Source organism: Myotis davidii, unplaced genomic scaffold (assembly GCF_000327345.1).
Source record: "Myotis davidii unplaced genomic scaffold, ASM32734v1 scaffold534, whole genome shotgun sequence".
In the NCBI taxonomy this organism is placed as follows: domain Eukaryota; kingdom Metazoa; phylum Chordata; class Mammalia; order Chiroptera; family Vespertilionidae; genus Myotis; species Myotis davidii.
In genome coordinates, this window is record NW_006286678.1 from 1,494,827 (window position 1) to 1,510,757 (window position 15,931).

The 15,931-nt window shown below is 36.8% G+C and overlaps 1 protein-coding gene across 4 annotated transcripts in view; it reads left to right on the plus strand.

The window, feature by feature from the left end:
• The window catches only part of ERP44 (endoplasmic reticulum protein 44), a 62,082-nt gene that overhangs the window by 33,200 nt on the left and 12,951 nt on the right, over nt 1-15,931 (plus strand). For all 4 annotated transcript variants that reach the window (XM_006758431.2, XM_015560482.1, XM_015560481.1 and 1 more), the window contains 6 exons: nt 3,392-3,576; nt 4,822-4,937; nt 5,409-5,466; nt 7,413-7,529; nt 11,206-11,317; nt 12,215-12,356. In XM_006758431.2, the coding sequence (XP_006758494.1) occupies nt 3,392-3,576; nt 4,822-4,937; nt 5,409-5,466; nt 7,413-7,529; nt 11,206-11,317; nt 12,215-12,356 (730 nt within the window). The remainder of the gene's footprint in view (nt 1-3,391; nt 3,577-4,821; nt 4,938-5,408; nt 5,467-7,412; nt 7,530-11,205; nt 11,318-12,214; nt 12,357-15,931) is intronic.

Genomic DNA, 15,931 nt, shown 5'->3' on the forward strand with positions numbered 1-15,931 from the left:
ACCATGAAAAGGGGTGTGGCTTTGGAAAAGATACCTTTAAATAAGACAATCCTCAAAGTAGCTAACACCTGAGTCATTTTGTGTCATACTTGAAGCTGCTGGGGATTAATAACGTCATTTCCAAAGGGGGAATTGGGCAACACTAAGAATGCACCAGACTTCCTAAGGTTGGTTTTTCTTTTATTAATGACTAGAGGCCCCGGTGCATGACATTTGTGCACTGGGGGCGGGGGGGGTGCGGGGAGAGTCCCGTCAGCCCAGCCTGCATCCTTTAACAGTCTGGGAGCCCTTGGGGTATGTTGCAGTCAGATGTCCTTAGCGTTGCTATGGAGGCACTACCGCCATCACCATTGCACTTGCCAGCCATGAGCCTGGCTTCTGAGCCTGACTTCTGGCTGAGTGGCACTTCCTCTGTGGGAGTGCACTGACCACCAGGGGGCAGCTCCTGCATTGAGCGTCTGCCCTCTGGTGGTCAGTGCACATCATAGTGACCGGCCATTTGGTCGATTTGCATATTAGCCTTTTATTATATAGGATAGCAGCTTCTGTGCCATTAAGAGTGTTGGTAATACCCTTGATTAAAGAATGTTACTCTTTCTAGGATTTTCTTCCAACCTGCTGATACCCATTCTGCAAGTATCGATGCTGGCATTTTATTATTTGACTAATCTCAGCTTATTACTTTCTCAATTGAAAGGTCACTGCTAGTTAAGCAACTTTTATTCAAAGTTAGCAAAATATAACCAAAACATTAATAGTCATTTTCTCCAATGGTGGTTGTATTACAAATGCTTCTTTTCTTCTTTGTAATTGTCATTGTTTTCCAAAATTTCTACATATGCACACAGTTGAAACCCTTGCTTCAGCTGTGGATCATCTCACTTTATCTCATCTTCTTCAGGCTTCTCATTTGGGGAGTTTGGGAGAATTCATCCCTAGTGGTGATGAATCATCCCTAGTGGTCCCATCATCTGCCCCTGGTGAGACTGGGTTCTCTGCTGACCTCCAGTGGCTATAGGCTGTATGGCAAGGGACATTCAGAAATGATTCGCTGAATTTCCTTGAATTAGGCAAGATCTTGCTCCCAAATATCCAAGTTACTCTTACCTGTCTTCTTTCCAGCACTACCTTTAACCTTCCACATTGCAAATTGAGAAGCTTTATAAGAGCTATGCATAAATGAGGCATTAAGACATGCCCTAGCTGGTCTGGTTCAGTGGATAGAGCATCGGCCTACGGACTGAAGCGTCCCAGGTTCGATTCCAGTCAAGGGCACGTGGCCGGGTTGTGAGCTTGATCCCCAGTAGGGGGCGTGCAGGAGGCTGCCAATCAATGATTCTCTCCCATCATTGATGTTTCTATCTCTCTCCCTCTCCCTTCCTCTCTGAAATCAATACAAATTTAAAACACACACACACATCAAACTTGCTAAGAGACTGGATCTTAATTATTCCCACCACAAAAGAAGAAATGTCAGTTATGTATCAAACCAATATGTTTTACACATAAACTTGCAGTGTTATATGTTAAATATATTTCAATAGAATAAGTTTTTAAAAAGAATAAGAAAAGCTATGGTAAAGAATTCATGTGCATAAAACAGAACTTGGATGTGTAGACTGAACTTGAGTCCTGAATAAGCATCTAGGCTTTCTCTATATTTTCGTTTAGGGTTTATTTTGTTGTGTTTTTATTTTTGTTTTTTTTCCTCATTGAGGGGAAGGCATGACTTGGGAGTGAGAAACGATACATGTAGCAGTGATCCTCATCCTGGAATCACAAAAACATAAGCCCTATCTGTTGAAACCTCTTGCCTCTTTGTACTGTCTGCCATGGATAATCATGGCCGGGTGGACACTGCTGAGACAGCGCTTGGGACAGTTTCCCGGTTTGGACCCTGCTGGGCATGGCTGAGGTAGGCAGGCAGGCAGAACCCATCAAGGAGAATAAGTGACCATTGAAGCAAAAGTACATGCTAATTTTCCAATCAGCAAGCTATTAACCTTCTGTAATTTCAATTCTTTTGACATCCATTTTAACATTTGATCTATCCAGTTAATAAAAAAAATTATTATACCCCTTAAGTCATTCTTTGTTATATTGTTAAAATGTCACACTGTAATTATTTTAAAATCACCTTTGACCAAAGCTTGTAAGAAGTTGCCTTTATGTCTGAGATTATTGATCAATGTAATTTTAAGGCTATTGCTTTTTAATAATTAACAGCCACATAATTGTGCAGCACGTATCTGCTGTACGTGATGTCGTTTGAGGATTTAGCAAGCCTCTGCTCCCCTGTTTTCAAATGTTACTTAATCTTTTTCTATCCATAAGTAGAATTTTAAGACAACCTAAAGGTTGCCGTATTAAGTTTGTAGACAGACTTCTTGTTACTTCTGCCAGGACCATTGCAGTAGCTTCCTTACTAGTCTCCCTCTATAGTTGTTTCTACCATCAAATCTCCTAGAAAATTAAGGTGGTCAGCAGAAATGTTTTTGCCATTCTAATTGTTGTGTTTTGTTTCTGTTTTACAACTACTAGAAATGAAGGCGGGTTAGACAATTTTCCTGGTGTTTTGTGTCACCATTTTAGAATTTTGCTTTCATTTTTGCTCAGTTAAGAAAAAGAATTCCACCTGTTTTAGACCACTTCAGTGCTCTCCCAGGTCACCTTTATTCTAAAAATTCAATGCATCTTTTTATCATTTTCATATATGACATAAGGCATCTTAGTAATTGTGATTCCTAAAAAAATGACATCAGCATACATCTTGATTTAAGTTCTTATTTTGAGACTATAAAGAGGTTTTAATGACACAGGAAAAGAATTGTCATTTCCTGAGATTATATCTATAGGTCATAATAAAGGGCTTATTATTTTGTGTCACTGTGTGTATACTGCTGAGTTTTGGGTTTTATTGTATTAGTTTACATAAAATTTGCATATTTTCAAAATTGACATTTTGTGCATTCTAATTCCTTTCTGGAATATATTTATGATAATGTTTACTAACAGTTATTTAAAGTTTACTGTGTCATGCACTTGTATTATCTTATTTAGTCCTTAAAACAATCCTGTGTGGTAGAAATTATTGTTCTTACTTAACAGATGAGAAACTAAGGCATAGATAGTTGATTTGAGTTACAAGTTAAAGAGCCAGTAAATAGCAAATGTGGGATTTAAACCAGGTAACACATGTCCAGATCTTGCCTTCTTAACCAGTACAAACGTATCAGGATTAATATTTTTTCTCTAACACTGAAAAATAACTATTGAACCAAAATGTCTTCACTAAGTCACTGTAAGAATTTAGACTGTTTGACTAATGGACTTACCCAGATCAAGTACGAGAGTGAAGTTAAATTTTTTTCTTTTCATTTCATTCTTTTAGCTGATATAGCCCAGAGATACAGGATAAGCAAATACCCAACCCTCAAATTGTTTCGTAATGGGATGATGATGAAGAGAGAGTACAGGGGTCAGCGGTCAGTGAAAGCACTTGCAGATTACATCAGGCAACAAAAAAGTGACCCCGTTCAAGAACTGCATGACTTAGTAGAAGTCACCACTCTTGATGTAAGTGGTTAATTTTTGCTGGATCAAATGAACATTGCTTTGTGTAGTTAATGTAAACAAATTCTTATGTAATCAAGGAATCTGTATATTTTCTTATAGTTAATTGCAATGGATTTGACATATATATACTTTTAGCAAATTGAGTTTTTCTTCAATTATTTCTCAAGGGAAATGCTAATGTTTTATTGACCCTTTGGGTAAAATGTATAGCATACAGTAAAATTGCACTAATTTGAATTATTGAGGTCAAAGGGTAGCCTGAATTATGAAGATATAGATGCTAATGGCAGGCCTACACAACCAAATTTCCATGTGTTCCTTGGTGGAGATCCTCCAGGTATCTGCTCTGATTACTCCCATATCAGCTCTTTGATATGTGTTTTAGTGTCCTGTAAAATAGCCCCCTTTAGTAATAAGCTTAGCAAACCCTTTTCTTTGTACACTAAGTTGTGTTTAATAAAATAAAAACAATTGCGTTTGGGCTTTAGATTGTCATTGTCAGGTTTGAGATTTTATTTGTATCCTACTTACAAGCTAATATGTTAAGCAGTTGTAGTTTTATGGATGACAAAGATATAAGGCTTATGGGTCAGTAACAAAGGGCTTTATTGCTCACATTACAGCCACCAGTGTGAACATGTTTGCATTTGTTTCTTTGACCCCCGTGTCTTACGGAGGTGACACAGAGGGTCCGGTTAGATGCCTATGTGTACAGTGAGTTGTGTTATAGGAGAACTCTGGGCTCCGGAAACACCCATGTTGGTGCTAGTAAGAAGCCTGCTCTCTGTTCCGGAGGGAAACATTACCTCATACCTCAGTGTTGCTGCTGCAAACACAACCCTTAGAAATGGTGCTGGTAAAGAGTGGTTGGAGTTGGGCAGTTTGTAGCAGTGTGAGAGACCCATGGGGGAGTCTCTACCTACAGTCAGTCACACGTTATGAATTGATGTTCTAGTTTAAAATACTTTAGAATTAGTCACTTTAATTAGGAAAAGACTGTCATATAATTATCTATTTATTGAAATTTTAACATAAAATGCTAGAAGGAAATGTTCATATTTACATTAGACTATAGTGAAGATTGCTTTCAAACCAATGTAATCTTTAATAGTTTTGGACTAGGTGTTAAGTCAAATGTGTATTTATAGTCATACTTCATTTGGAGATAATTGAACAAGCTGGGTAAATGAAATAACATGTTTATAGAACTGCATATGTTTGTAAAATAATTACATTATTTTACAGCGCAGCAAAAGAAATATTATTGGCTATTTTGAGCAAATGGATTCAGAACACTATAGAGTTTTTCAAAAAGTAGCGAATATTTTGCACGATGATTGTGCCTTCTTTTCTGCATTTGGGTAAGTATGTTGGTTGAGAGTGTGTCAATTTGGCTGAGATGTTAAAAGTAAAAAGTAGAAAATTCATGGATGAGTCTGACTTACAAGCAAATAATGTGTTTCTTGATTGGTCTACGGGACCACATCAATGACCTCGATCCCAGTTAGTGGTTACAGTCTAGGTTTAAAAATAGCATTTTAGTGCTAAAACTACCAATCCAAACTTATAAAATACGGAGTCACAAAAGCAGGAAACTAAAATTTCCCTTTAAAAAATCTCCCTTGTGCTAAATTTTTGTTCAATAAATTTTAAAAATATATGCTTTAGTTGTTTAGTGCATAGTCATAAGTAGGAAACATGATGGATAAGTATATGTTTCAAATAGATAATTCATACATTGCAAAACAGCTAACTAATTCTTCTTCATTCAGGTGTATTACTGCTATTATTTTTCTTAAAACTTATTAGTACTACTTCTCTCTTCCTATTAGGACTGTTTCAAAACCAGAAAGATTCAGTGGAGACAGTATAATCTACAAACCACCAGGGGTAAGTTGCTTTTTTGTAGTATAATTTTAAATATAAATTAAATTCATAAATTGTTTGTCATTGCAGTTTTTCAAACATAACAAAAAATAGAATCTGTATTTTTCAAATTTATAATTTTCATTTTAATGTTTGCAGTGTTTTGACACACTGAAGTTTTTAATGTTTATGTAGTCACGTGAATGAGGTTTTTATTTAGAAAACTCATTTCTTATTCTGAATTCAGATAAGTATTTGCCTCTATTTTTTTGCAAGGGCCTGTCTTTAGGAGTAGCTTACATAGTGTGCCCTTCTCTAGACTCCAGTAGAGTGTCTCACCATGTAGTTTGGTTGTAAAGAGCATGGGCTCTGGAGTGAGGCTGAGTTGTAATGTCAAATCTTCCACTTTCCTAGGAGTATAACTCTGGGGAAGTTTCTTAGTTTCTCTGTGTTTCAGTTCATTAGTAAAAGCAGCCATGATAATAATGGTCCTGCTTTAGGGGGTACTTCAGGGATTAAATGAGTCAACATATTTAAGGCACAGTAAACCCTCCATTTTGCAGACCTTGATTTAACGGACAAAAATTCTGATCTGTATCTCCTTATGTGAAAATTAATACCCTGTTAATTTTAAAAATGCTTTTAACCAAGATTTGCTTATAATTAAATTAACAGGGTTTTTTAATTATTGTTATTAATTCACTGTTATTTTTAACAAATTTTAGTGAATAAGCCATATGTTAGAAGAAACACTGTAGTAATTTCACTGACATGAATATTATATATCTACAACTATAGTTTACATATTTAAATCCAAAAGTCACCGCTCGTAAACATTAGCACATGCTCACACTGCATCGCACTTGGTAATTGGTTCTGTTTTCACCTGATGTGACTTTCTGCAGCAGTTTTACAAGTGCTGGCCAGTGTCCCACCGTGCATTAAGCCACACCCCAGCTGTGTGCATTTATTTACTCGCAGTGACTGGCAAATGTTAGCATTTACTAGACCAATTCAGTATAAATTTAAAATTACAGTAATACATATAGAAAACTTTTCTGTGAAATTAAACTTTCCATACATACTTAATTTTAAATACATAAACGTGTCTACATAAGTAAAAACAAATAACTAATTTGTCAGTGTTTTAACATACCCATTCGGAAAACCTACTTTATTATATAATGGACTTCCAGCTTTAACAGATAGCCCTTTGCCTGAAGTTGTTATGTCAAGGTTTTACTGTGCTCACAACAGTGTTTGGACATGGCAAGTTTACTCAGATAATGTTAGCTGTTATTCTTACCATCATTTTAGGTACTTCATAAATATTGATTTTGAGTCTATATGGAAGTTGATACTATAGATCAGGGGTCCTCAAACTACAGCCCGTGGGCCACATGCGGCCCGCCAAAAACATTTGTTTTTTTACTTTAAAATAAGATATGTGCAGTGTGCATAGGAATTTGTTCATAGTTTTTTTTTAAACTATAGTCCGGCCCTCCAACGGTCTGAGGAACAGTGAACTGGCCCCCTGTTTAAAAAGTTTGAGGACCCCTGCAGTATAGATAATAAATATTAGAGATAGCCATGCCCTAGATTTACATAGTCTTGTATTTTTCACTGGAAGTCTCCATATTTTCTTCTAATATCTTCAACTCTAAGGATAGATAACTTAGTTTTTTTAATAACTTTTTTTCACAATGCCTGCCTGCCATTGATGAAGATACTGATAAACAGTTAATTAGCCCAAATCCAAGGAAAAGCAGAAGGCTTAGGGATCACAGGGTGAATAATCACAATATTATCAGCTTTTTATTATTTATAGTCCTCTTTCTCAGAAGTTTCATGTTTTTTGCTTTTGTATCCCTTATTGATTTTCTGGGCTCATATAGACGGCTCTAGGATGCATTTTTGCTAACACAGGTTAGATTTGTTTAATACAGTATTTGTCTCTGTTTTTGTAACAGCATTCTGCCCCAGATATGGTATACTTGGGCTCTATGACACATTTTGATGGGATTTACAATTGGATTCAAGATAAATGCGTTCCTCTTGTTCGAGAAATAACATTTGAAAATGGAGAGGTATGGGCTTTCTAATGTCGGTTATTATTTTTAATTTTTTAATTCAGATTTCTGAAAAAGCAAACTTTGTCCACTCTTACTATTTTATCACATACTTAACCTTTAATAAAAATCATACAGTCAAACATAATGACATCATAACTATTTCTGTAATACAGGCCAGTGGCTTTCACCCAGGCCATCCCAGGACTCCTCCGTTGCATTTCCTGCAATGTCAGTGGGTCATTACAGTCTTGAAAATGCCTCGGGATTCTGATAACCACCCCTGTTGGAAGATTCTTGTTTAGGGGGTGTCCTTTAGAAGCATAGTTACAATCAGTTATTTAGTGTGAATAATTCTTTGCCATCTAAAGGTTGTTCTGATTGCTTTCTATCCTAAAAGAATGAAGTCATGAAAAGCAATGATCAGTTATCATGTAATTGACCTCAGTGATTCCATGTGTCTGAAATAAAGCAAACTTACAAAAACAAAACACAAAAGTCAGATATCAAGGAGCATGTACAAGGGGCTAGGTCTGTGAGATGCCTCTCTCTGTTCTTCACTATGTTCAAAATATATTTTTCTTTTAATTTCACTCTATGTTTAAAATCCAATCTAATCAATTTTTAGAAAACATTATCACATAGTAAACACACCCACCTAATCACCATTTAGTCAGAAGATGGTAATTCTATAAAGGAATCTGACGTTAAGTATTTTAAGTTTGCAGTTCATACAGTCTCTGCGAACTCAACTTCTCAGTGTGGCACAAACGCAGCCTCACACAATGCATAAATGTGTGGTTGTGATCCATTAAAGCTTGCTTGCTTGTGTTCTTTCTTAGCTTATTTATCAAATGAACATCGCTGCTACTTTTCTTCTCTAGGCTTCAGGTATGCTTGGTTGAATTACATACATTTTTATTGTGTTAGCTCAGTTAGTCCTCAGAGGCTCAGAAAGATTTAGTAACTTGTCACAATTATTCACCTGCTTTGGCAGGAATAGTTTGAAAAGTAGAGTTTAAAGGTATAGACTGGAAAATCTTAAATAGTAATACAGGAGTTCCAACTACCCCTCAATCATTTCCAGGGTGGGGAGCCTTTTTTCTGCCAAGGGCCATTTGGATATTTATAACATCATTCGGTTAATATAATTCACTTAATATAAATTTATGTTGCTATGGAAAAAGCTCCTATATTTATTGAAATTCAAATTCCGCCTGCGATTGCCTTGGCAGGGCCAGCCCAAATGCTTTCTCAGGCCTTATACAGCCCGGGCCAGACGTTCCCCACACCTGACAGTGGGGAAATGTCTGAACCTGGTTGTTTTACTGTCTCACTCCTGAGTCTTTTAATGCCTGCTCTGGAGAGAATATGTTGATGTGGACACGGGAAACTTAAAAATCCAAGCAGCATAAACTACCAACTGCTATGTTAATGTATGTAAATTAGTTTAGCAAAAAGATTTTTTTTTCAAACTACTAATCTACTTATTACTTTTCTCCTAATAGTTGTTAGTTCATCCATACTTTGGTTTAATAAAGTAATACTAGTATGTTATATTTATTTTTACTTTTAACTTTCTAGCTCTTACATTTTCTAAAAGGTGACTATTGAGTCTCCTTTCCCAATTATATTTATTCAGAAACATTTGTGTCTCATGTCATAGGTTGATTGCGCATTATTGCACATAAAAATCTATGAGCAAAAGAGAAGTGAAATAAGATTCTCTGTGTTTAAGGGGTTCAGTCTGGTGGCTCACTTATATAGATAATGTAATATAAAGACATGTCCCAGGCCACCTGAGGGGCACTGGGAAAATGTTCTGGGAATTCAGAGGAGAGAATTCATTTCCATTTTGGGCAGAAGTGGGGCAGAATCAGGGATGGTTTTCTAGACAAGGCTTCAGTCCTGAAAGGAAAGGGCTAAAAGAGGAGCAGAAATACTAATGGAAATAGGGAAGTGAAAGTGTATTAATACTGAGTGCTGAAGGTTGGTTAGACGTTGTAATGGAGATATTACACAGGAAGTTGGAAATCTAGACGTGGATTCTGAACTGGAACTGGGCATGGAGAGAGAGAGAGAAAAGGGACCAATGAGAAGTGCTGATTGGGATTGTTGAACTAGTCAAAATTGCCAAGCTAGAGCAGAGAAGTCCAAAGACAGACCATGGGGAAAAGTAGCAGTGTGTGAGAGAAAGAAAACTGAGCCCACGAGATAAAGAGTGGGGAAGAGGAAACTTTAAATCAACTTACAGATCAGTGTGATGCTAGGAGTCAGGGAGGAAAGATGGGAGTGACTGCTAATGAGTATGGGGTTCCTTTCTGGAGTGATGAAAATGATGTGGAATTAGGTAGTGTTGATGTTTGCAGACCTTGTAAATATAATAAAACCCACCAGTTTGAACACATTAAAATGGTGAATTTGGCGGCATGCGAGTTATATCTCAGTTTTTTAAAAAGTAAATGTGATAAGAAACTTTATACTTTATTCTGTACATGAGTGTAACAGGCTTAAACATGGAACTAGGAACCAGAAGAAAACTCTTGTCCTATAAGATGGGTTCCCGATTCAGTTTTTATAAAGTATAGGACATTTGAGCTTTCTGCTGAGGCAGTTTCTAAATTACAGAGAGACACACAAAAGGATAGTTGATGGAAATAATTTTATTAGGCCATTCTGAACTTATCCTTATGAGTCAGAACTTAGCATTTGTTAGAGAGAATAAATGTTTAAAATCTGTCATCACGCCCTGACCGGTTTGGCTCAGTGGATAGAGCGTCGGCCTGCGGACTCAAGGGTCCCGGGTTCGATTCCAGTCAGGGGCATGTACCTTGGTTGCAGGCACATCCCCAGTGGGGAGTGTGCGAGAGGCAGCTGATCGATGTTTCTCTCTCATCGATGTTTCTAGCTCCCTATCCCCTCCCTTCCTCTCTGTAAAAAATCAATAAAATATATTTTTAAAAAATCTGTCATCACATTTCTCATATTATTCTCCAATAACAATGAAAAATTTAAAGCACTTAATAATTTTCAAGACGCTTTTGTGTATGTATATCCACAAGGTATATAAACACACACGTACATAGTGGTGGGTACTTTTTAATGTTGAAAACTGTGTATTGGTTGAAAACTGGCTATGTTATGGGAGTTTTGTTATTTGTTCTGAATCAAACACTTTTCAGCTCGTCTAAGTTTTTGTATACACCTTAAAATGAACATAAGTGTGCAAAATAAGATTTATTTACTGCTGGTACATTCAGTTTTTCAGTGTTATCTGTGAAGACAGTTTACCCCACCCTAAAATCTGTAGGGGAAAACATGTCTACTCCACGCTAAAATTAACATCTTGATAAAGAACCAGCAGTTTCTCCCTTGGTCAACTCATTTATCAAATGCCATGGCTTCACCCAATCCTAGCTAACGGCCCAGCCCAGTGGTTACTTTAAGGCAAGTCAATTCCTGCAGGCGAGCAGGATGAGTGGGTGAGTCCTCTGAGTGCCGGGGTACTTCAGGTACAGGAAATGTCTTTGGACTTCTCCATTAAGGCTAATGTTTATTTACACCTTTGGGCCTTATTTTTTTCCTGGGATGTTGCAATTGTTGCATGTTGGGTTGAGTTCTAAATTGTTCCTACTTAGAAAACAGCTACAAGTGGAGAGGCCTGATAATTCTCATTAAATACTTCTCTACACAGGAATTGACAGAAGAAGGACTGCCTTTTCTAATACTCTTCCACATGAAAGAAGATACAGAAAGTTTAGAAATATTCCAGAATGAAGTAGCCCGACAGTTAATAAGTGAAAAAGGTAGACAGATGAAGGTGTTTATTTTCATCTTTTCTCTTGGTTTCTTTCTCCCCAACCCCTCCCCCATTACAGCCTCAGAATTTACATGTAAACATTGGGTGGGAGGTGTAGTAGAGAGAATATACGAAGCAGTGGCTTTTTAAAATAAACCATGTCTGTTTTAGCTCCTTAAATCAAATAGCTTGGAAAGTGGGGTCATAGTTGGACACCGTCAGTTTTAGGCACTTGCTTTTAGCACATTGATACTTGCCTGGTCCATTCCTAATAGACAGTCTCAGATATATTGCTGAGATAACTTACAGAGTCTGGTTAATGTTTATTTCTAAATGAAAGAAAGTGCGTTCTCTGTGGACTTCTCCAAAGCCTCAAAAACAATTTGAGATATGACCAACTCTCCCTTTGTAGTTAGAGAAGAAAATCAAGCATAATAAACTGAAGGCATTGTATAGAGCTATACCCTTATTAGTGACTTAGTAAATATTTTGGAGGTTGAATTAGATTGAAAATCAACCAGTAGGGACCAGAAGGGCTCCTTGATGAAATGAAGATGGCCTGGGGAAGACAGTTTATATGTCAGTTTCAGGAACTTGCTCTCCAGACCTGGGTAACCTGCAGAGCAGAGGAGCATCCATGCAAGAAAAATGAAAAATTCACTATAGCATATGAATTCAGGTTGAGTTCAGATAATTTATGAGAAAATTATACTCTCTGCCCTAAGAGCTCAAATTCTACCTCCTTTCAGTGTTGAAATATTTAGGTTTTAGTTTTTGTGATCTGTATTACTCTAAAGCATTTTGGTGTTTTTTTTAGTATGTTACTTTTTATGAACTTGCAATCTTATGAGAATGCAATCAAGAAAATTCTGATCTATCTATCCCGATTCTTTTTCTTCTAAAGGTGCAATAAACTTCTTACACGCGGACTGTGACAAATTTAGACATCCTCTTCTGCACATACAGAAAACCCCAGCAGATTGCCCCGTAATAGCTATTGACAGTTTTCGGCATATGTATGTGTTTGAAAACTTCAAGGATATATTGTAAGTATTCATTTTGTTGTTGTTTTTTAATTATTGATATATGTCTCAAAAATGAACTGAAAACAATTGTTTGGATATTTTAAATCTTATGATGGAACACTAATACTCTATTATTTGGATAGAAAAAGTGCTATTTTTTTTTTCACTCTGAAATGTGGTATAATAATTGGTTATAAGAATTAGGATATATTCCTATTAAAGGGCCAGCATTAGGTGATCCTAATCTCTGAAAGAAAATTTTTGAGAAATTAGTTCTGATTGAGTTTGGTCTTTGCACATCAAGGTAAGCAGAATATAATTCTAGGTCAGGTTAAAGGAAATTGGTAATATTGCTGCTTATGTGTGACCGTGTTTAGCAAGCATACTAGAGGTACTTAAGACCCAGAAGATGGCTATGACTAGGCATTTCTCAGAGCATAAAGCTGTCAACTTTTGAAAGAAGCTTTCTGACTCTTCTCAGCTATTTGTTGTATTAATAAACATAAATCTTGTAACTACCACAGATATTAAATTTTTATCAATTTCTGAGATTTAAATACAATGGTAAAAGTGGAGATGTTTCTTCATATATGAAAAATTTAAGCAATACTATGGTATTAATTCAAATTAGATCTTTTAAAATTCATTTACCTTTTTATGTCCAAAGATTAAATTGCACATTTAGAGGATGATTTGCAGTCCTATTTCAGAGTGAATTATCTTGCTCACTTCTACATATTTCAATAGAGATGTGGTTGTTTGATAGAAGAGTCTCAGTCCTAACATGTAGGAGGCCCAGAATTGAGTCCTGCCTTTGGCAAGTCAGTTAACTCCGTCTTGTTTCTTTACACTTAAAATATGGTTGATGGTACAACCTACCCAATGAGATTGTTACAAAAATTAATGTGTTCTAAGCCATAAAGTACTAACAAACATTAGTTGTTTTTACTTTACGTACATTCAAAAGAATACCATTCAGCCTATTAACTCATTAAATAGCCAGGTCTTCTGTATGGCAGTCAATTTATAACATAAACCAATCTTTTAGTTTACTAAGACTAGATCCCTGCCCTCAAAGAATTCCCAATGAAGTAGAGAAAGGAAACAAGTAGGGTAACAGGTAGTTGTCTTATGATGTGACAGAGTTCAACAGAGAGGTACCCGTTCTAAGATTTCTGGAGATGTTAATGCCTAAGATAAGTCCTACAGGTCTATAGACGTTTAACATGGAGGTGAGAAGGAATCAGGCTTGGAGAAAGGGCACGTTGGTAGAAACAAGTAGAGAGTCTGTTGGCTGAATGTGAGTGGAGGGAGGAGGAGGGACCAGGTCAAGGGAAATAAGCAGGGACTAGCTTCTGAAGGCCCTTATAAGCTGTACTATGGAAGTTGACATTGTCTTAAAAACTATGAGGAGCCATTGAAGGGTTTTAATTAGGGGATTATTTTTTAAAGAGTATTCAGGATGCAAACTGGAAAATAGGTTAGAGGGGGGTCAAAGTAGAATCTAGGAGAGACTGTTTAGTAATCCAGGACAGTTGATGATAACTAGTAGGTGATTCTTGAGTGAATGAATTACCTAAATAAATTCTGTCAGTAGCATTAAAACTAGAGAGACATTTTATAGGTGGAATAGGAAGACTTGGTATATTAGTAAATGGGGGAGGGGAGGCCAGCCCTAATGGCCAGGAATCTAACTTAGCTAATTGGGTTGTGTTGCCATTTAACTGAGCTTGGGAATTCAGTGGAGGAGCACTTTGTGGTAAAGGTAATGAGTTCCTTTTCTTGGTATATTGAATTTGAGGTGCCTGTGGGCTACAAAGAGTGTCCAGTAGGGAGTTTACATGGCTCTGGGATTCAACAGTGAGTTGAGATATGGGCTGGGTCTTGAACACATGAGGATATAGCAAAGTTGTAGAAACAGATGAGCTGACCTAGAACAGGACTGAGAATGGAACCCTGAATGATACCAACATTTAAAGGGAGGACAGCAGAAGGAACATGAGCAAAAGATTAAGAAGGAGAAGGAATCAAAGGGAAAAAAAAAACCCAGAAGTGAGTCATATGCTAATTGAGGGAGGAGCAATTCTAACAAAAGGAATGCACAACCAGAAGGATGGAGCATCTGTTAGATTTGATAAAAAATGAACAAATAAAAAAACTCACTGTATTGCAAAGAATAGAATAGTGAGTGTGGTGAGGAAATGAAGATTTGACATTAAAATTCTTGCAAGAAGCTAGCTTCTAAAGAGGAAGGAAAATAAGGAAATAGTTGGAGAGACACATAGGATGAAGTAAAGTTTTATCTTTTCTTTTTCTCCCCCCTTTGGATACAAGAAATCGTGATTAAATTTTTGTGGGATAGAATTAAAAGGATAGAGGAGTTATTGAAGAGATAGGGGCAAAGGGACTAATTGATAAAGCATTGACTGTTGGGCTAAATGGAAATTCTTAGCTGGTTGGGTGCCGTCTTCCTCTCACTTCTTCCTGAAGCTGCAAGCTCAAACTAAGAGAATGAGACATTTAGGGGACATTTAGGGGAGACGGTTGTTCCGGTGGCAGGGATCACTGCAGGAGCTTCCAGGTAGCGTGGCTGTGGGGGGCATTGCAGTGCTGCCTTACTCAGGTTAGTTATATGAAGTTTTATCAGCACACTTCCCTATCTTTAATAGTGGGTAAATGCTGGGTTGTTTCCATACCTCTTCCTTTTCACTGGAAACTTACAGCCCTACTCAAAGTTTCAAGTTAGTGGAAGTTAACAGGATGCTGACTGAAAGGTTAAGTTTACTGATTGGTACCCAACTACAGGGTGGGGCAAAAGTAATGAGTATGCAAAACACAGTTTATTCATGTATTATAACATATTTATTGTGTTATTTTCCATATGAACAACTGTAAACCTACTTTTGCCCCACCATGTTGGCTTTTATTCCCAGGAATGTTGTTACGCCTCCAGGGAAAACTGTGAGGAATTCCATCTTGGCTATCGTATTTTCTCCAGCCAGATTTAAAACACATTAGCACTTCCTTTTCTTTCTTTTTTTAAAAAAATATATTTTATTGATTTCAGAGAGGGAAGGAGAGGGACAAAGAGATAGAAACATCAATGATAAGAGTCATTGATCTGCTGCCTCCTGCATTCCACACTAGGCACATTGGGGATCGAGCCCAAAATCCGGGCATGTGCCCTTGATTGGAATTGAACTCCCCTTCAGTCCGCAGGCCGACACTCTATACCAGTGATGCTGAACCTTTTGAGCTCAGTGTGTCAAAATTTTGAAAAACCCTAACTTAACTCTGGTGCCATGTCACATATAGAAATATTCATAATTTTTTTTTATATTGCAACCATAGTAAAAAAAGATTTATATTTTTGATATTTATTTTATATATTTAAATGCCATTTAACAAAGAAAAATCAACCAAAAACTATGTATAAAATGAACAAAAACAATGTACATTATGAAAAAATAATAAAAACAATGATAATCAAATGGTACGAAAACTAGAAATTAGTGACTTTTTTGGTGCTGAAGTTTGTCTGCTAATTCTTCGATTGCACGTTCATACTTGGTGCACTTCAAGGCCAAGCAAGCCCC